Below are 22,049 nucleotides of genomic sequence, written 5' to 3'. Positions count from 1 at the left end.
CAAATATCAATCGGTCAATGTGTCTTCTCAATCAAAAGATTTTTTTCTATTTTTTGGGGCATCAGACATGCCAGTTGTTCGCCCCAATTTTTAGCGATACAACAATCTTAGTGGCTATGGCTGTGGCTTCTTCATTCGCCCACTTGCTGAAAAATTTTTAATGTTTTATAAAGAAATAACTTATCTTAAAAGCGTTGTTTCCTTGGTAAGATCGGGTCAGGGACCTGTCATATCGACATGTTTCGCCGTAAGGCTTTTTCAAGATTAAGTCCCCCTTTTTTTCAATTTTAACTGACCATCCCGATGCTCGACTTTTCTGATCTAACAGCCATAGCCACTAAAATTGTTGTATCGCTAAAAATTGGGGCGAACAACTGGCATGTCTGATGCCCCAAAAAATAGAAAAAAATCTTTTGATTGAGAAGACACATTGACCGATTGATATTTGTTAAATACATATGTGGCATAAATGCACATGAGATGAGTCTCATATGAAAGAAAGCTCCGGAATGAGCAGGCATAGGATGAAGTTAAGAGGTGATAGGCCCAGGAGAAATCTAAGGAAAATCTTTTTTGCAAAAAGGGTGGTAAATGTGTGGAATAGTCTCCCGGTAGAGGTGGTAGAGACAAAGACTATATCTGAATTCAAGAACATATGGGACAGGCACATGAGATCTCTTAGGGAGGAGGAGGATATACTGGATGCTAAGGATGGAAAGACTGGATGGAACATTTCTCCTTTATCTACAATCATTTATCTGTGTTTCTAAGCACCATATTTCTTCTGGTTTACCACCTTGTTTCTATATCTATGAATTTTGTAATTTAATTCCTGACTTTCACTCTGTCTACTCAAATTAAAGATTGTGATATGCATGCAGTTAGGCCTATCAGTTATCTGGAATCAAATTTTTGAACCTTAATTTCTAAGCTTGCATAATTACCGATTGTATTGCCATATACTATTTATTTTTAATTTTGTATATCGCTTTGAAATTTTTGCTAATGTGATACAATCAAACTTTTATTAAATTTGAAACCAATGGTCCATCTAGTCCAGTATCCCATCTTCATAGTGGCCAATCCAGGACACAAGTATCTGGCAAAAACCCAAATAGTAGCAACATTCCATGTTACTGATCCAGGGCAAGCAGTGGCTTCCCCCATGTCTGGCTCAATGACAGAATATGGACTTTTCCTCCAAAAAATTGTCAAAACCTTTCTTAAAACTAGCTACGTTAACCACTCTTACCACCTCTGACGTGCTCCAGAGCGTAACTAATCTCCAAGTGAAAAAAATATTTTCTCCTATTGGTTTTAAAAGTATTTCCTTGCATCTTCATCAAGTGTCCCCTAGTCTTTGTAATTTTTGATGGGAGTAAAATTCATCGATCCACTTGGACACATCCTACACCACTCAGGATTTTGTAGACTCCTCTCAGTCTTTTTTCCAAGCTGAAGAGCCCTAACCTCTTTAGTCTTTCCTCATACGAGAGAAGAGTTCCATCTATTTTGAGATAAGGCAACCAAAATTGAACGAAAAACTCAAGGTGACGTCACACCATGGAGTGATACAGAGGCATAACATTCTTAATCTTGTTAACTATCTCTTTTTTAATAATTCCTAGCTTCTTGTTTGCTTTTCTTGACCGCTGCCACACTTTGGGGAGGAAGGTTTCAACATATTGTCTACAATGACACCCAGATCTTTTTCTTAGGCGCTGACCCCCAAGGTGGACCCTAACATCTCAGGGGTGGGCAACCTTTATACACAGAGGGCTGCATGAATGTCAGTACTAGCTTTCATTATGATGAGAAAGCTAAAATCCATCAGAAAGTACCGTATTTTCACGCATATAACGCGCGCGTTATACGCGTTTTTACCTACCGCGCATACCCCTCGCGCGTTATATGCGTGAGCGCGGTATACAAAAGTTTTAAAACATAGTTCCCACCCCGCCCGACGCCCGATTCACCCTCCCAGCAGGACCACTCGCACCCCCACCCCGAACGACCACTCGCACGCGCTCCCACCCGCACCCGCATCCACGATCGGAGCAAGAGGGAGCCCAAGCCCTCTTGCCCGGCCGACTCCCCGACGTCCGATACATCCCCCCCCCCGGCAGGACCACTCGCACCCCCACCCCGAACGACCGCTCGCACGCGCTCCCACCCGCACCCGCATCCACGATCGGAGCAAGAGGGAGCCCAAGCCCTCTTGCCCGGCCGACTCCCCGACGTCCGATACATCCCCCCCCCCCCGGCAGGACCACTCGCACCCCCACCCCGAAGGACCGCCGACTTCCCGACAATATCGGGCCAGAAGGGAGCCCAAACCCTCCTGTCCGGCAGGCAGCCAACGAAGGAATGAGGCCGGATTGGCCCATCCATCCTAAAGCTCCGCCTACTGGTGGGGCCTAAGGCGCGTGGGCCAATCAGAATAGGCCCTGGAGCCTTAGGTCCCACCTGGGGGCGCGGCCTGAGGCACATGGGCCCAACCCGACCATGTGCCTCAGGCCGCGCCCCCAGGTGGGACCTAAGGCTCTAGGATGGGCCAATCCGGCCTCATTCCTTCGTTGGCTGCCTGCCGGACAGGCGGGTTTGGCTCCCGTCTGTCCGGCCAACTACCAAAGGTACGGGGAAGGGGGGGGGGGGGGTCGTGGGGGTCGCCAGGGGGGTCGCGGGGCGGCTGGGGGGGCGGTCGGAGGTTCTTGGGGGGGGCGGTCGTTGGGGGGGAGGGGGGTTTGCGTCGAGGGCAGGAGGGCCTGGGATCCCTCCTGCCCGTAATGTAGTGCGGGGTGGGGTTAGGGGGTCGCCGTGGCCAGGAGGGTTTGGGCTCCCTTCTGGCCCAACTACCAAAGGTACGGGGAAGGGGGGTGTGGGGGTCGTGGGGGTCGCCAGGGTGGTCGCGGGTCGGCTGGGGGGGCGATCGTTGGGGGGAGGGGGGATTGCGTCGAGGGCAGGAGGGCCTGGGATCCCTCCTGCCCGTAATGTAGTGCGGGGTGGGGTTAGGGGGTCGCCGTGGCCAGGAGGATTTGGGCTCCCTCCTGGCCCGATATTGTTGGGGAATCGGCGGTCCTTCGGGGGGAGGGATGTATCGGACGTCGGGGGGGGCATCAGGCTTTCAGGATGGGGACAGACCTTCAAGGGGGGACAGTGCACGGAAGTCAGGGGGGGTGAACGGAGAGTCGGGACAGCGCACGGAAAGTCGGGGCAGTGCACGGAAGTCAGGGGGGGGTGAACGGAGAGTCGGGACAGCGCACGGAAAGTCGGGGCAGTGCACGGAAGTCAGGGGGGGTGAACGGAGAGTCGGGACAGCGCACGGAGAGGCGGGGCAGTGCACGGAAGTCAGGGGGGTGAACGGAGAGTCGGGCAGCATGCGCGGTATAATCGTGAGCGCGTTATACCAAAGTTTTTGTGCTTATCATCGTGATTTCTGCGCGCTATACACGTGTGCGCGTTTTATACGGGTGCGTGTTATTTGCGTGAAAATACGGTACCTTTAAACAGAGGCCTTCTGAATTGTAGTGCAATCCCTAATCCTATCCCAACTAGACTACTATAATGTAACACTAATTCTTTACTATAAAACATTGCTATTGCATCTACAACTAGCTCAAAATGAAGCAGTAAGACTCGTATATGGACTATGGAAATTGGAACACCTACAACCCTACTTACTATATGAAACTACATTGGTTGTCCATAACCTCAAGAATCAAGTTTAAATTAGCATCACTACCTTTAAGATCCGGAGAGGAAATGCCCCTGGCTAACAGAATTGGCCATCCTATTCTAGGGTGCCTCCAACAGATATTCCACCAGAAATCTTTTCCATTTAAAATTCCCAGCATGCAATAGTATAAAGTCTACCAGGCAAATCACCTTATCCATCCAATATCAATTAGTGAAATGCAGGAAGCAGCTGCCATTTACACTATGATCCTATGACCATTATCTCAGGTTCAGAAAGCTTTTAAGAGCATTTCTGTACCAAGTAAGCCAACATTGAAGTAACTAAAACAACTGTAATAGCCTATTTCTAAACTGCCTATTGTCACAACCCGGGCTCCTGTAAGGCGCAGCAAGCACCTGGGAATGTGACCAAAGCTGAAACCCGACGTGTCCCTTTCCACTAAGGGATCCTTCAGGTCTTTAGAACAGGCACATTCTAAACTTATCAGCATGCAAAGTATAAAGGCATCTTAGTCAGAAATGGCAAAGCAAAAATAAACTTTATTTCAACCACTGGTTGAATAAATCAAAAAAATATAGGCAACAGCCTTGTAGTTCAAGATGGACTGGTATTGCATGAAATACAAAGGTTCACAATAATATAATTAGGCAGTTGAATCTGGGTCAGCACTGCCTTGTGTACAGTCCCCTGCTTCTGGACTTTAATCAGTCAAGAAATACAGTTCTCTTCACCAGAGCAGTAATAATCAGATAAGTAATGCTTTTATCCAACAGTCCAGAACACATAAGAATCACAGCATTATTCAGAGTTCAAAATCAAGCAAACGTTTCCCTCTAAACGTTGCTGTAGCAATCAGGCACAGCTGTGCAGGACCATCGAGATTTCCCAGCTGAAGCATCATACAGGAAATACATTCAAAATGGTTTGTCAGAAAACACACACATTCCTGCTTTACAGAAAACCTCAAAAATGTGGCTTCCCAGGAGAGCTTCACTGGCTTCAAACGGGTAAGAGACAAGCTTGCAGCATAAAGAAATTAAATCCCAATCTTAGGCTTACTGGGTCTCCATGGGTGTTGGCAGAGTGTCAGCTCCTACACAGCTTTCCTGCCCCTCCATGGCTTCTCCTTCTGGCTGTACTCCAGTGTCCCAGACAAGAGGTAACTCATCTGCCTCAGCATGGGACAGTCTGTGAGAGACTGCCTCCTCTCAGCTTCCCATTCTCCCGTCTCTCCTCTCTCCCCCTCATGTGTCCCCTGTGCCTCGTTATATCCTGTGGATAACCACTCCCCCTCTGAGAAGGTGGGGGGAAGGGTTTTCCACACACCGGCTTGCTTCCTGCTATTACAGGCAGGTTTCTCCCTAGCCCTGATTTTAACAGGCTGTTCAAACTGAATAAGCTTTCTGACAGTGACAGGTCTGCATGGAGTGTAGGATTTTTCTCTTAATCTTATCCTGCCCTGTCTCTTCTACCTACATGTCAGAATCAGAGCAGAAGTCAGCTTCATCAATCAATTGGCAGGTCACCTGATCAGCCCTCCTGCATCTAGGTGCACTGTGAATACTCATGATCACTGGGGCAAAACCCGGTACGGATTCGGGTTTGTTTTGGCCAAAACCCGAAACGGACCTGGGTTTGTCACATTCCCCCACACTTAAAAGCTGACTCCTGCTTAAAGATGAAGGACCTCCTGTATTCTCTGGGATGCGCAATAATCAATGACGTTTCTTATTTCTAGTTTTTTTACCTGAGGACTGAGTGGCTTCAGGTCCCTGTAAACTCCCTCCGAGCTGACCGGGACACAAGTGAGGGAAAAATTGTGCCCACTTCTGGGGAGAGAGTCTCACCTCCTCTCCTAACATCATTGGGTCCGGTAGGGATAGATCTTCCTCTACCCTATTCATTTCAGCCTCCTCACTTAACCTAGAATTCCTACAGTCCTTCTCAAGGTCCTGTGTAATGGCAGGAGGGTCCTGAAAATCTTCAGGCCAATGTAGCACTGGTGTTTGGGTAGGCTCCATCTCTCTTTGATCCAGAACTTCTACCCCTTCCACCCGCTGGGCTAGGGCTGCAACAGCCTCAGCCCTCTCGTTCAACCTTTCCTTTTTACTCCTCCCTACTTGGGTTTGAATTTCTTTTAGTGTATTCTCCATTTTATCAAGCTGCAACTTCTGTTGTTCTACTTGGGCATCTAGTACTTGTTTCTGTTCACCCCATTTATTATTTTCTCCTTCCCTATCCTTCCATTTCCCTGATAGGGTTTCTAAGATTTTTCCCAGTTCTTCTTGCTGATGTTGGTTATCAACTACCTGTTTGCCTATTTGGGAGAGTTGCCCAGCCATCTCCGTCAGGGCTTTATTAAAGGTTTCTGCTGACTGTTGTGTATGATCGTACATTTCTTGTTTCTTTTCCTCCCTCAGGGACTTTAATTGTTCCCTCAACTCCCTCAGTTCTTGTTTGAGGACTTCCTCCATACCTGCTCTGCCCTTCCTTTGAGGTTCATGTAGTGTAATTGTTTCTGGGACACTTCCCTGTATCTTATGTTCTTGACTGCCATTCTGTCCTATCCTAACTCCCTGCTGAGCCTCTCCTGGTAGCTGTTCCTGCTTACCTTGCTCTGCGGGAATTGCCCTATCGGATGAGCCAAAGCCTTTAGCACCCCTGCCTGTTACTGGCAAGTGTACCCACTGTTGCAATTTTGCTGGCCAGATCCGCTCACATATCATCTGAGCGATGCAATCCCCCTGTCGGACCCAATAGGGCTCCGACCCATGATTCACCAATATTACTCCAACATTACCCCGGTAATCGGGATCAATCACCCCAACTGCCACTTCTATAGCCTTCTTCGCTGCCAAACCTGACCGTGAGGCAAGTCTTATATAGGAGCCTGGGGGTGGTGATACCTGTATGTCAGTGCATACTACTGCTCTCCCCTGAGCGGGCACCTCTACCTCTTGAGCTGCATATATGTCATAACCTGCTGCGCGCTCATAAGCTCTAGTAGGGGCCTTGGCTTTATCAGACATTGATACCCATCTTAATGTCGGCTGCCAGCCTCTCCGTACTCTCCTCGGGTAATTCTGCTTTCTTTTGGTCCATGCCCCTAATATTTGGCTACCCGCCTGTATGCTTATATTATTATGGCCGGCTACTTGGAACTCTCCTCCCTGGGTTCTTAGCCAATCCTGACCTAATATCAGGGCATAAGGTAGGTTGTGTACTAGGGCAACTTGCAATGATACCGCTGCCCCTTCACTCTTCACATTCACTATCCGCACCGGGTATTTCTTTTTATCACCGTGGACACATCCTATCTCAACTTCCTTAAGGCTAGTGCTTTCCGAGATGTCACCTTTTATCTGTTGCCACAGGTCACTGGCCATAGCACTCTGTTCCGCCCCTGTGTCTAGTAAGGCAGTCACTGCTTTGTTTTGTACCCATACCTTCTGCACATAACCCCCCTGAGGGCTCCTCCTTACCTCAGTTGTTATGGTACAGTCTCTCCTCTGCCTGCATTCCCACTGTCGGTGTCCTCTTCCCCCACACTTGAAACATTGCACCCCTGTATTAGGTGTAAATTTCCTCTGGGTGTTACCCTGGGTTCTAGCAAATCTTTTCCCACTGGGTCCTATATCCCCAGATGTGTGTATCGGGATGGGTGTGGGTGGGTGTGCTCTAAAAGCAGGTCTCACAATATTTACCCTACTTTGGGCGTCCATGTATGCCTCTAACACTTGCAACAGCCGTCCCATCATTTGTGCCTGTGCCTCCAGTACATGTACAAAGTCCTTGTGGTGCCACTCTGCTGCTTCTTGGCTCGCCTGCCACAGACCTTGATTGGCGTCTATCACCTTCTTCAGCTCCTCGTTCTGCCTGTGACACTCCGCTGCCACTGCCACAAATGCTGAAGACTCCATCCTGGATCTGTGGAAATGTGAGACACAAACACTCGATCCAAGTGTGGTATCCTAACAATCACTGACACCCCCAGTACCACCCTCCTAGACCCTCTGTCTAGTGCGCTTACCGCAGTACTGGCGAGTCTTCGCCTCTGTGCTCCTTACAGGGTGCACCGCCCATCTTCCAGGACCTCCCGGCCCCCTCTGGTTCCACCGGAAACTCCAGGGATCGTCTGGTCACCGGCTCCACTCCTGGAACACTCTCCTGCGCTGCACTGCTGTGGATTCATCCGCTGTTGATCCAGCTGCTCCTCTGCAGGCTCCAAAACGCTGTCCTGAAGACTTCTAACTCCCAGTTCAGCAATCACTTCCAGAAGTTTAGTCCAACAAACTTTTCCTCCGACAACATTAATCCACAGTTGAAAATCCAGAAGAACAAAAAAAAAAAAAAATTTTTCCACCTTGCTATGCCTTTCTTCACCTGAAGGAGGTACCAAATCGCACTCCTGACACCAAATTGACACAACCCGGGCTCCTGTAAGGCGCAGCAAGCACCTGGGAATGTGACCAAAGCTGAAACCCGACGTGTCCCTTTCCACTAAGGGATCCTTCAGGTCTTTAGAACAGGCACATTCTAAACTTATCAGCATGCAAAGTATAAAGGCATCTTAGTCAGAAATGGCAAAGCAAAAATAAACTTTATTTCAACCACTGGTTGAATAAATCAAAAAAATATAGGCAACAGCCTTGTAGTTCAAGATGGACTGGTATTGCATGAAATACAAAGGTTCACAATAATATAATTAGGCAGTTGAATCTGGGTCAGCACTGCCTTGTGTACAGTCCCCTGCTTCTGGACTTTAATCAGTCAAGAAATACAGTTCTCTTCACCAGAGCAGTAATAATCAGATAAGTAATGCTTTTATCCAACAGTCCAGAACACATAAGAATCACAGCATTATTCAGAGTTCAAAATCAAGCAAACGTTTCCCTCTAAACGTTGCTGTAGCAATCAGGCACAGCTGTGCAGGACCATCGAGATTTCCCAGCTGAAGCATCATACAGGAAATACATTCAAAATGGTTTGTCAGAAAACACACACATTCCTGCTTTACAGAAAACCTCAAAAATGTGGCTTCCCAGGAGAGCTTCACTGGCTTCAAACGGGTAAGAGACAAGCTTGCAGCATAAAGAAATTAAATCCCAATCTTAGGCTTACTGGGTCTCCATGGGTGTTGGCAGAGTGTCAGCTCCTACACAGCTTTCCTGCCCCTCCATGGCTTCTCCTTCTGGCTGTACTCCAGTGTCCCAGACAGGAGGTAACTCATCTGCCTCAGCATGGGACAGTCTGTGAGAGACTGCCTCCTCTCAGCTTCCCATTCTCCCGTCTCTCCTCTCTCTCCCTCATGTGTCCCCTGTGCCTCGTTATATCCTGTGGATAACCACTCCCCCTCTGAGAAGGTGGGGGGAAGGGTTTTCCACACACCGGCTTGCTTCCTGCTATTACAGGCAGGTTTCTCCCTAGCCCTGATTTTAACAGGCTGTTCAAACTGAATAAGCTTTCTGACAGTGACAGGTCTGCATGGAGTGTAGGATTTTTCTCTTAATCTTATCCTGCCCTGTCTCTTCTACCTACATGTCAGAATCAGAGCAGAAGTCAGCTTCATCAATCAATTGGCAGGTCACCTGATCAGCCCTCCTGCATCTAGGTGCACTGTGAATACTCCTGATCACTGGGGCAAAACCCGGTACGGATTCGGGTTTGTTTTGGCCAAAACCCGAAACGGACCTGGGTTTGTCACACTATGCAACCAATGAGACATAACGACAAGCCAACAATGGACTTACTTGTAACTATGTATTTGTAAATATGACCTAACTGTATTAATAGTTGTACTGATCTACCTGTCCAACTGTCCATTGTAATTTCCTGGATAACTGACCCAAGCTCCAGATATGTAATCAGACTTTGAACTGAATAGGTAAAGGTGGAATAGAAAATCTGATTAACTTAACATAACATACTATCCTTTGAGGGCCGAGACAATACCAGAACCAGAAATGCATAGAGCCCTACAGACCTATGACAGATGAGAAAATTTTAACTACAAATGATGAAGCACTGCTAGATTGGCTGAAAATATTTTAACACTACAGTATTTCTTTTTATTTGCATTTATGTTACATCTGCATTGCTTCAACAAGTGTGCATATATCTGGTTTGTGTAAATTCCCTGCTATGTTTCATTGTATCTAAGTTTCTGTGCTACTCCTCCTATATAAATATGCTGGGCCAAAGGTTTTTTTTTAATAGTAGGGGGAGGTCTTATTTCTATGGAACCCCTGTTCTGATCTGGTTTTTTCAAACTTATCTCTTTTTACCCATTTTTCACTGCATACCAAGTTCCATCCTATCCCATTACATTTTCAGAAAGTTATTTTGCCCCAGATAGAGAGATGGACAGACATTCTCAACCCTTTTCATATGATTATTTCAAATTTCCATTGGATTAGAAATTTTAAAAAAAAACATTTTGCATACTGGTACTTACCAATGTAAGCTCTTCCTGTAGCTCCTTGGAATTTGTTTCATTATTCTTGAGTCTTACGGAAAGCTCTGTAATCTTCCTATTTTTCCCCTCTATTTCTTCAGTAAGATGGTTCATTGTTAAGGAATAATCTTGCTCTAGTCTGAAAAGTTTTAGTATGGAACAGACTTTTGAAACAAGCCAATAGTACTATATATGTCATGCCATCTAACAGTCACTGTTTTTCACTTAAAACTTATGGAGGGACTGTTTGGAGCCTTGACACTTAAAAGAATGATGTTTATAATTTATCAAAGGATTGATGTTTACCTTATAGACCTTAATACCTTGAAAGAAAACTGTAAGATTTCACCAACTCTCATTCTATAATAGATGACAAACTACTGGAAATTAGTCACTTGCCATTCACTGATGTTTTTCATAGACAGTAGGTGAGGTCAATCACTTCTATAGATGATGGCATTAGATGAAGGAATGTGCCTAGATGTAAGGTAGAAAAGACTAGAAAGTCTTTCTGCACATGCGTGGTTAAGTACCACCCAGGAACACACACTGCAAGGCCTTCTCAGTCATACTATAAAACTAAGCTAGAAAAAATATTGTTTATTCTGGTTTTGATTAACATATAAAAGAACACTGTGGATAAACTGCTCTTACTGAAGGACTTCAAATGTTTACTGACTGTCTGTATAAATTTTGTTTTTTAAGTTATTTTATGAATGTTGTTATTTGTAAGCCACCTAGTAATAGGCGGTTGAGAAATTTGTTAAATAAATAACAGGAGTACATAAGGGTATGTGTAAATGACTTATCCTGCTGTTCGTGGAGATCACCTGTTACAGGTTTACTTTGCTTTCTCCATGAACAAGCAGACAGTCAGTCCCATATGTGGAGACTCCCTAGCTAAGAATTGTCTTAAAATTCCCCTTCCTCAAGCAAACCCATAAAAGATGTTCAGGAGTTGAACAAAATGGTCAGTTTTTAAACAGATTTTCCAGCCTTGAATGCTAATGGGAGTTGACAGTAAAACTACAAAGAGATAAACATACAGTATGCACTGAACGCCAACTAGCAGCTCTACATTATATATTTTTTATAAATAGATTTTTAAAAACTGCTTTACCGTCTCAAGAGAATCACCCAAAGTCAGTATACTCCCCAGGGCCTTTTAGCCGGGCGCTGCGCCCAACTGTCATCTATCGTGAATCCTGTAGCTGCCGCCGCCGCTGCTCAACATTTAAAAAAAAAAAAGAAAAACCCACCTTTCACCAGCTTGGTAATGCAAACTCATGCTTCGGGGCTCTAAGATGTGCGTGCCGGCTTCCCTTCTCTTCCCTACAAAACCAGAAGTTACATCGCGGGGGAGGGGGAGAAGGGAAGCCGGCACGCCCACCTTAGAGCCCCGAAGCACGAGTTCCCTACGGGCTAAGGCAGGAGACAGGCAGGAGACTGGTCAACAACGGGTGGAAGCTTACAGCTTGCTTCAGGCCTTCCTTGCTGCCGGGTCCTGCCTACTTTCTGTTTCCGCGAAGGCAGAACCCAGCAACGAGGAAGGCCCGAAGCAAGGAAGAGCAGCAAGTTGTAAACTTCCCTCCCTATGGAAGATAGGTCAGCGATGGAAGGAAGCTTACAACTTGCCTACCAAGTCTGCCGACAGGTGTGTGAGCTGGGAGGGATAGGAAGAGAAATTCTTCTGCTGCACCTAATGGGGTAGGGGAGGGGGAAGAGAAATGTTCTGCTGCTGTACCAATTTTTGGGAGGGAGGGGGAAGAGAAATTCTGCTGCTGCACCGAATGGGGGAGGGGAGGGGGAATAGAAATGTTCTGCTGCTGCACCCATTTTTGGGAGGGGGAAGAGAAATTCTGCTGCTGCACCGAATGGGGGAGGGGGGAAGAGAAATGTTCTACTGCTGCACCCATTTTTGGGAGGGAGGGGGAAGAGAAATGTTGCTGATGCTGCACCCATTTTTGGGGGGAGGGGGAAGAGAAATGTTCTGGCTGCTGCACTCAAGTTTTTTGGGGGAGAGGGAAGAGAAAAGCTGCTGCACACAATTGGGGGGGTGGAAGAGAAATGCTGCTGCTGCACCCAATTGGGGAGGGGAAGAGAAGTGCTGCTGCACCCAATTGGGGAGGGGAAGAGAAGTGCTACTGCAGCAGTACCCAATTGGGGAGAGAGAGAGGAGAAGGAAGACCAGGGAAGGGAGAGGAAAGGAAAGAAATGCCAAGACCATGGCTTGAGGAAATGATTTGAGAGACTACAGGAGCTTAAGGCAGCCATTTCCTGTGAGCGATCTGCATGGAGCAGGAGCATGGGAAGATCGCTCCTGCATGAAAACCCACTAGACCACCAGGTAAGGCTTAAGGGGGGGCTTTCAGGGCTTACAATAGCCGGTGGAAGCGGGGGGTTAGGGGCAGAACTGGTCCGAATATTATTCATGTTTTTTTAATATTCATGGGCCGGCTCTGCCCTTAACCCCCGTGAATACGGAGGGGGAAGTGTACAACAAAAAAAGTAGAAGATAAAGATCAATCACAGGTCTCCTTCAAGGCTCAGTAACACCTCTCCATAAATTATGTGAAAGAGGTCTGGAAGTGGGGATCGCATCTATTTCATATCCTCAGTAAGACCTCAGGAAAGAACCTAGTGATCAAAACATTATTAGAGGTGCTGTAGAGCCATTTCTTGTATGACTGGATGAGCTATATTTATCTTTTTTTTAGTTGTTTAAATTCATGCAGAAATAAATTTCTAGATTGAACCTAATGACTTCATTAACCCATTTCCCTTTTTTAAACCTCTATACCAGGGGTCTCAAAGTCCCTCCTTGAGGGCCGCAATCCAGTCGGGTTTTCAGGATTTCCCCATTGAATATGCATGAGATCTATGTGCATGCACTGCTTTCAATGCAGATTCATTGGGGAAATCCTGAAAACCCGACTGGATTGCGGCCCTCGAGGAGGGACTTTGAGATCTCTGCTCTATACCATTTGAAAGAGGGCAAATATCTAATTATTCCCTTCTAGAATTGGATACTTCTTAAATTTAGTAAAAATATTCTGGCACAAGTGTCAAACCTTAAAAAAGGAAGTCATTTTGAGCATTGGAAAATAATAATAATAAAAATAGTACACATTTAGGGCTCCTTTTACTAAGCTACGATAGCGGTTTTAGCTTGTACTTAGCGTGTGCAGAATTGCCGTGCACACTAGACGCTAACACCAGCATTGAGCTGGTGTTAGTTTTCCTGCGTAGCTCAGGGGTTTGCGTGTGCTAAAAACGCTAGCGTACCTTAGTAAAAGAGGGGGTTAATTTTCCCCACCACCAAATTTCCCCATCCCGCCCCACCTGGCTACTTTTTCATGCCACCTGGCTGGAAAAAATTTCTGGGTAGAACACTGCAAAGTGATATACAAATCAAACAAGTATAGTGCTTGCTCTAACCAAGTACAGTGCTTGCTCTAACCATGGCACAAATTAATGTTTTATGAAGGGAATATCTGCTTTGGGAATGAGGGGCATTTCCAAAGCAGAAATTCCCCTGTTTTTCAGAAGTTTGGATTTCCCCAGTGGTATAGTAAGGGGGGGCAGTGGGGGCGGTTCACCCCCAGTACCATCTTGCTCAGGGCGCCAGCACTCCTCCTCCTCTCCACTCCCTACCCCCTCCCACTCCTCCCCCTGCTGCGTGCACACCACTTCCCTTCCCCCAAACATTTTTAACTTTGGTGTGAGCAGCCACCAACTTGCTGCCCACATCGGCATCACTTCGGGGACCCATGCCTAGAAAGTGACATCGGAGAGAGCGCCAAAGCAGTTGCAGGTGGTTGGTGGCTGCTCGCGCCGAAGTTAAAAAGGTATGGGGAAGGGATGTACGCAGGGGAAAGGCACCACTATCCCGGGTGTCACTCAGCTTAGCTATGACACTGGGCTTCCCCTGCCGACTCTGAGCATGTGTGAGAGTCATAATCAATAGATCAGGAGAGACGGCAATTACGAAGAACCTCCATGTGAATCATTTGCATGCAAAACTTTTAGCACATCAATAGCTCTTTTAGAATCGGCCAAAAATCGGATCGGAGCAGACTCATGAGGTTACCAATCCTGTTTAGTGCTTCTAGCTCTCAGACTGCTAGCTCTAACTTCCCATATTGTAGTCCAGTTGTTTGTTCAGCCAGCAGAGACATAGTATCCTCTGCCAACTCTAACTCTGACTGCTAGTTCCTACTTTCATCTTCATAGGCGTAGCTATATTTGTGCATCCACAAAGCCTCACATACAAATTAACAAAAAAGTCAGGCTAATAGATAGTATTGCCTATTGTTAAACACACCTAAAACTAAAGCCTGCCCCTCAACAACTTAGTGTGAAACCTGGCATTACTGATGAAGCTAAGCTATAGAAGCTATGATACCACGCAAAATCTATAATACCACGTATCAAAAAAGGATCCAAGAGGAAAAAGAACTGGCGTGGCTCACTGTAGAGGTAAAGGAAACGATCAGAGACAAGAAAACTTTGTTTAAAGAATGGAAAAGGTCAAAAACGGATGAAAACTGGAATAAGCACAAACAACATCAACACAGGTGCCATAAGGCGGTAAAAGGGGCCAAAAGAGACTAAGAGAAAAAAAATAGCCAAGGAGGCGAAAAACTTCAAGCCGTTCTTTCAATATATTAAGGGGAAACGACCCACGAAGGAAGCAGTGGGACCGTTGAATGACCATGGAATAAAGGGAGTGCTAAAGGAGGACAACGAAATCACAAACTGAACACATTTTTTGCGTCTATATTTACTGAAGAGGATATACACAGCATACTGGAACCCATCAGACTATATGCTGGAAATGAAAACGGGAAACTGACAGGGTTGACGGTCAGTCTAGAAGAGGTAGGCAGGCAGATTGATAAGCTTAAGAGCGATAAATCCCTGGGACCGGATGACATCCATCCAAGGGTCATCAAGGAACTGAAAGGGACTATAGCTAAACTGCTTCAACTGATAGCCAATCTGCTGATCAAATTGGGAAAGATTCCGGATGACTGGAAGGTGGCGAATGTTACGCCGATCTTCAAAAAAGGTTCGAGGGGAGATCCAGGAAACTCGATACCAGGAAAGATGGCAGAGGTGCTGATAAAGGACTGCATCATTGATCACCTTGATGGACACGGTTTAATGAGGACCAGCCAGCTCGGTTTCAGCAAAGGCAGATCTTGCTTGAAGAACTTGCTGCATTTCTTCGAGGGAGTAAACAGGCAGATAGACAAGGGGAACCTGGTCAACATTGTATATTGGATTTTCAGAAGGCGTTTGACAAGGTTCCACATGAACGACTACTTCGTAAAATTGCAAGCTATAGAATCGAGGGTGAATACTCACGTGGATTAAAAACTAGCTGCAGAGGGTCACGTGATGACATGAGCGAGTGAGGACGTCTCCTCGTTCACTCCGGGGCAGCCCTGCCGATTTGCACAGAATTACTGACACCCTGCCGACCCGATCGCTGTAAGAGACGCCGGGTACGATCCCTAAATATATGGATCGTTACCTTACCCGATCCCAAGACTTCATGCAGCCGAAATCAGCAAAGAAAACCGGACCACGTGCACGACCGGTGGAGCCCAAGATGGCGGCGAGTCCCGCGGCGGCGGTCTCCAGCCTGACTGAGTCGGCTCTGAGCGAAATTAAAACAGCGCTCTCGCAGGTATTGGGGCCCCAAATGGAGACACTTGCCTCCCAAATTGCTAATATTGAGGCTTTGCTGGCCACAGCGGCGGCTCGCACCGCGGAGCTGGAAGGCAGAGTGTCTGACTTGGAGGATTCCTCGACGGCGCGGGACACAGATATTAGCACGCAGCAGGCGCAGGTTAGGGCTCAGCATGATAAGATTGATGATTTAGAGAACAGATCTCGTCGCTCTAACCTGCGTCTGATGGGCATTCCGGAGACGTTGCCGGAGAGAGCCTTACCTGAATTATTGGAGACCTGGCTGCGGGACGAGTTCACTTTGAGACCTTCACTGGGGCCCTTACGCATAGAACGGGCGCATCGGCTGGGCCCTCGATCTGGCCTAGACGGGCGCCCGCGTGTTGTGATATTGAAATTGTTAAATTTCCAACACAAAATTGAGTTGCTGCGCCAGTACAGAGCCAAGAAGGTTGATCTGAACTATGATGGTCAGCCAGTCCGACTGAGCCAGGACTTCTCGGTAGCTTTGCAGGAACGGCGGCGACCTTACTACCCTTTATGTGCACGCCTGGCGGATTTAAAGCAGCGTTTTCAATTCAACTATCCAGCTACATTGAGGATTCATTGTAATGGAGTCTGGAAAACCTTTCAGACCCCAGAGGAGGCGGATGTCTACCTGCAGCAGCTGGGCGCCCAGAAGCCGGGAGCGGATTAACCTGGGTTTGGACGCAGGCTGGGTAGGGTGGGTGCCTGCATAAGACTTTTGTGCTACTTGCTGTTGGCAGGGACATTGTTTTTCATGTATTATGGTGATAAGCAGATACTTGAAGGTCAGGGTTGCCCTGGGGGGTGACCATTTCTGTGACTCTAGTTCCTCCTGATGGGGGTTCTGGGATTAGTTAACGGGGAAGAGGGGCCTGGGGATTTCTTGGGGGCAGCAGCGGTATGGTTTGGGGATGTTTGTATGTATACTGCCTTTTTTATTGCATGGTTTCCAGCGGAGAGGGTGGTCTGCTTGGGAGTGGATTGTGTGGTCTCGGGGCGAGGCTGGGCGTCCCGGGACTCTTAATACTACGGGAAGTGGTGTTATTGACGGGAGGAACAGGGATCCTTGCGGGTGATCGTAATTTACGTATTCTTTCCTGGAATGTTTCAGGAATCATTTCTCCAGTAAAACGCACTAAAATACTTTCCCAATTGAAACATCACTCTGTAGATATAGCTTGCTTACAGGAGACTAGGCTTACTGATAGTGAACACCGAAAACTTCAGAGAGAATGGGTCGGAGATTTACACTTTGCTTCTGCACCAGGGAGGAGAGCTGGGGTGGCCATATTGATTCGCAAGGGCTTCTTAGGTACAGTGCGGGTATTGCGACGTGAACCTCGGGGTAGGTATCTATTGGTAAGGGTGGAGGGACCGGGTGGGACATTCAGACTATTGGTGGGATATGGTCCAAATAGCTATCAACATGCATTTTTTCAGAATTTGGTGAATATTTGTGTGCAGGATCTGGGCTGCCCCCTAATTTTGGTGGGTGACCTAAATCAGGTACATAATCCCACTATGGACCGCTCTGGGTCGACGAGTATGACCAGAGTAAAACAAACGAAGGGCATTCCCTATTTGTGTAGAGCCTTGGGGTTGGTGGACTCCTGGAGACTATTACATCCAACTGAACGGGATTATACGCACCAGTCGAGAGCGCACGGTTCTTTTTCTAGACTAGATTACATTCTACTCTCTGAGACTTTGTTTCCTAAGGTCTCGGAGGCCACGATAGGCCCTTTGGAAATATCGGACCACAATATGATCTGGATTGATGTGGCACTGGGGGGTCCACGGGGTCCGGGAACTGGATGGCGATTTCCCTCCTATTTACACAAAGATGTTCACTTCCAGGAATTCTTAAACGAAAAATGGGAGGATTACTGTACACATAATGCCCAACATGTTGACCAACCAACTTTATTTTGGGATGCGGCCAAAGCGGTATTACGCGGGGATATTATTGCTTATGTCACTACTAGAACCCGTAGAATAGCATATCGCATAATATATCTTGAACGACAAGTGACAATGCTGAAACAGGACTTGTTGCGTGATCCATCTGCGGCTACTACCGAGGCATACAGGGCGGTGTTGGTGGAGCTTAATTCTCTCATCCACGAACGCACCAAGAAACTTTTGTTTTATCGTAAATTTCAATTTCATAAATATGGTAACAAGGCGGAGAAATTGCTAGCGGCTATTACAAAGAGTTGGAAGGGGTCCAGATACATACCCATGATAAGGGAGAGCTCGGGGAAGTTCTTAACTTCGTCGGTGGATATCGCGGCGGGTTTTCAGAAATATTTTGAGGCATTTTAGGCATCCCCTGGCTTGTACACGGGTCCTGACGTACAGGACTATTTGGCGGATGCGGGATTGCCTCGACTGACAGTGGCCCAGACATCCAGATTAGATAGGCCGTTACATGTACAGGAGGTGACCCTGGCAATTCAAAAGTTGCGATCTTGTACAGCACCGGGTCCGGATGGCTACTCCCCCGAGTTTTATAAGATCTTATCCCCCTGTATAGGTAACTCTCTTTTGGATTATTACATAGCTATACAGGAACAGGGGGTTTTCCCTCGTCATAGTAATGACGCCCTGATTACTTTGATTCCAAAACCATCTAAACCTCCAGACGATATAGAATCCTATCGACCGATATCTCTACTGAATGTGGATGTTAAGACCCTAGCTAGAGTCCTAGCTGACAGATTGGCCCTTGTTCTGCCTTCCATTATAATGCCGGAACAGGTGGGATTTGTTCGCAACAGGCATTCCACCCTTAATGTCAGGCGCATACTATTAGCTCTTTCCCGTGCTCAATTAGAACACTGCCCTGGACTGCTTGTTGGGTTAGATGCAGCAAAAGCCTTTGATAAAGTTAATTGGCACTACCTGTTTCAGGTCTTAAACTATATAGGGATCCCCGCAAGCTTTCTGTCCTCTGTGCAAGCACTTTACAATGGTCCGACGGCCTCAGTATTGGTGAATGGAGTGCGATCATCTCCCTTTGCCATAGGTAGGGGGACAAGACAGGGCTGCCCGCTATCTCCCTTGCTTTTTCTGCTGTATTTAGATCCCTTACTGCGCACTATACAAAAGGATGATATCCTTGAGGGTTTACCTGAGGGCACGTCGCAATTACGGGTGCTGGCCTTTGCGGATGACCTTTTACTTGCATTGGATAATCCACACAGCTCACTACCAAGAGCGTTAGAACTATTGGATGAGTTTCACATTTATTCTGGCCTGGAGTTGAATAAGCAAAAGTCTTTAGCACTCCCCACTCTTTTAGAGGTGAGACACACTTGGCCGGGTGATTTTCCATTACAGTGGGCTACTTCCTCGCTGACATATTTGGGTGTAATTATCCCTCAAAATTTGAATAGACTCTATTCCGCCAATATAATACCCTTGCTTCATCGGACTGCTAGTACGCTGCATGGCTGGCGGACGTTCCCTATTTCCTTGTCAGGCCGAATAGCTCTCTATAACATGATGGTAGTGCCTCAATGGACATATGTCTTACAAATGCTCCCTCTCATGTTAACCACATCTCACACTGCACTGCATGGCGCCCATCTCTCTAAATATTTATGGCAGGGTAAAAGAGCGAGGATTTCCTTGGCTAAGTTACGGCTCCCTGTGGATCAAGGGGGGCTGGGTTTATTATGTATATCTCGGTTTAACCTAGCATGTCAATTACGTCACATCCATGACTGGTTCTGTGACACTTCTGATTTTTCTATGCCTGTGATTGAATGTTTTTCCTTCCAGCCATATCATTTTAGCTATCTCCTTCATGCGCCTCAGTTACCAGACTTACCTCAGCTGAAGTCCCATCCACTTTTACCAGCGATGCGTACAGCATGGAGGTTGTTGTGCAAGGGCCTACAGATTTCTCCACATCATACGCCTTGTCTTCCATTGACTGGGAATGGTGATTTCTTACCTGGCATGGATTCCGCAGTGTTCAGACGCTGGTCTCGTGAGGGCCTACAATATGTGTCACAGACCGTACAAGATAATGGTTCACCGATTCCCTTCAGAGACCTACAAACGCAGTTTCGGATATCATCTATGGACTGGTTTGCGTATCAACAGCTTACACATTATTTGCAGTCCTTGACACCGGTGAGGTTACAGGAGGATATACAAGACAGATTGCAAGAAGCGATTGCACTCACATTTCCTGAGTCAATGTCCCTCAGATTCTTCCATAAGGGGCTACAGAAACGGGCGGGTGAATTGGACTTTCTTGCCTTGGCTCAGAGGTGGTCTGCTGATCTCCAATTGCCCATTGCAGCGGATGTGATTCGCAGAGGCATTCATTTGGGAAGGACCACGACTGTGTCCTCGCTTGAGAGGGAAAGACATTACAAATTTATCCTGAGAGCCTTCTGTACGCCCAAGAGGGCACATGTGATTGGGATAAGTGCTGATCACTGTTGCCGGAAATGTGCTGGTCCTATGGCATCGTTTGGACATATGTTTTGGTCTTGCCCCATGATATCCTCCTTCTGGATACAGTTAGTGTCTTTGGTGACACGCCTTTGGCATTGCTCTTGGAGATTGCACCCAAACTTCCTTTTCACGATGCAGATTCGATTTCATCCACCTAGACCAGGTTGTGCAGCATTCTTAAGGAAAACTGTATTGCTGGGACGGAAATGTATCTTGTTGCAATGGCTTTCACCACAACCTCCGACTGTCCCTCAATGGAGAGCATTAATGTTACACCAAATGTTACTGGAGCGACGTGAAGTGATGGACTTATCCACTAAAGCTGGACGTTTATACACTCAGTGCTGGTACCCTTTTAGCTTGACTTTTACACCTTATGTTCAAAACCAACTTTGGGGTACTTAATTGACTTCTTTTTCCCCCCTTTTTTGCTTTTTCTTTCTTGATTTGTTACCGCTGCTGCCAGGGTGGGTGGGAGGGTGGGAGGGGGGTTGGTGGGTTGGGTGGGTGGGGATTGGATTTGTTTGCTATTTGAAAATTGTACTATGCTATGTTCACTGCTATGTTTATGCTTTAATAAAAATGATTTAAACATAAAAACTAGCTGCAGCATAGGAAACAAAGCGTGGGGGGTAAATGGACAATACTCGGACTGGAAGAGTGTTACCAGCGGGGGTGTCGCATGGCTTGGTGCTTGGACTGGTGCTTTTCAACATCTTTATAAATGATCTGGACATTGGTACGACGAGTGAGGTGATTAAATTTGCAGACGATACGAAGTTATTCAGAGTAGTGAAGACCCAAGGGGATTGCGAAGATCTACAAAGTGACATAATCAAGCTTGAGAAATGGGCATCGATATGGCAAATGAGGTTCAACGTGATGCATGTCAGTAACAAAAATCTCATGCACGAATACAGGATGTCCGGGGCGGTACTTGGAAAGACCTCCCAGGAAAGAGACTTGGGAGTTATGATCGACAAGTCGATGAAGCCATTTGCACAATGTGCTGCGGTGGCAAAAAGGGCGAACAGAATGCTAGGAATGATAAAGAAGGGGATCACGAACAGATCGGAGTAGGTTATCATTGTGCGCCACCTGGAGTACTGTGTCCAGCCTTGGTTGCCGTACATGAAGGACATGGTACTACTAGAAAGGATCCAGAGAAGAGCGACTAAAATGGTTAAGAGGCTGAAGGAGTTGCCATACAGTGAGAGATTGGAGAAACTGGGCCTCTTTTCCCTTGAAAAGAGGAGACATGATCAAAACATTCAAAATACTGAAGGGAATAGACTTAGTAGAGAAAGACAGACTGTTCACCCTCTCCAAGGTAGGGAGAACGAGAGGGCACTCTCTAAGGTTGAAAGAGGATGGATTCCGTACAAACGTAAGGAAATTCTTCTTCACACAGAGAGTGGTGGAGAGCTGGAACACTCTTCCGGAGTCTGTTGTAGGGGAAAACACCCTCCAGGGTTTCAAGACTACACTGGACAAGTTCCTGCTAAACTGGGACGTACGCAGGTGAGGCTGGACTCATTTAGATCACTGGTCTTTGACCTGGGAGCCGCCGCATGAGCAGACTGCTGGGCAGGATGGACCACTGGTCTGACCCAGCAGCGGCAATTCTTATGTGTAGTGCAAAAACACAAAAGTGCTTTAAGTGAATTTCATAAATAAAAATATATAAAAATCTCTAGTGAA

General features: G+C 46.8%; 1 protein-coding gene across 4 annotated transcripts in view; it reads right to left on the bottom strand.

Annotated features, from left to right (window-relative positions):
- Positions 1-22,049, bottom strand: part of CCDC171 (coiled-coil domain containing 171) — a 608,461-nt gene that overhangs the window by 501,946 nt on the left and 84,466 nt on the right. For all 4 annotated transcript variants that reach the window (XM_033920389.1, XM_033920380.1, XM_033920408.1 and 1 more), the window contains exon 9: positions 10,152-10,290. In XM_033920389.1, coding sequence (XP_033776280.1) covers positions 10,152-10,290 — 139 coding nt within the window. The remainder of the gene's footprint in view (positions 1-10,151; positions 10,291-22,049) is intronic.

Source organism: Geotrypetes seraphini, chromosome 1, assembly GCF_902459505.1.
Source record: "Geotrypetes seraphini chromosome 1, aGeoSer1.1, whole genome shotgun sequence".
NCBI classification, from domain to species: Eukaryota; Metazoa; Chordata; class Amphibia; order Gymnophiona; family Dermophiidae; genus Geotrypetes; species Geotrypetes seraphini.
The sequence above is the reverse complement of the archived record's forward strand: the minus strand, read 5'-3'. Positions and strand labels throughout refer to the sequence as shown.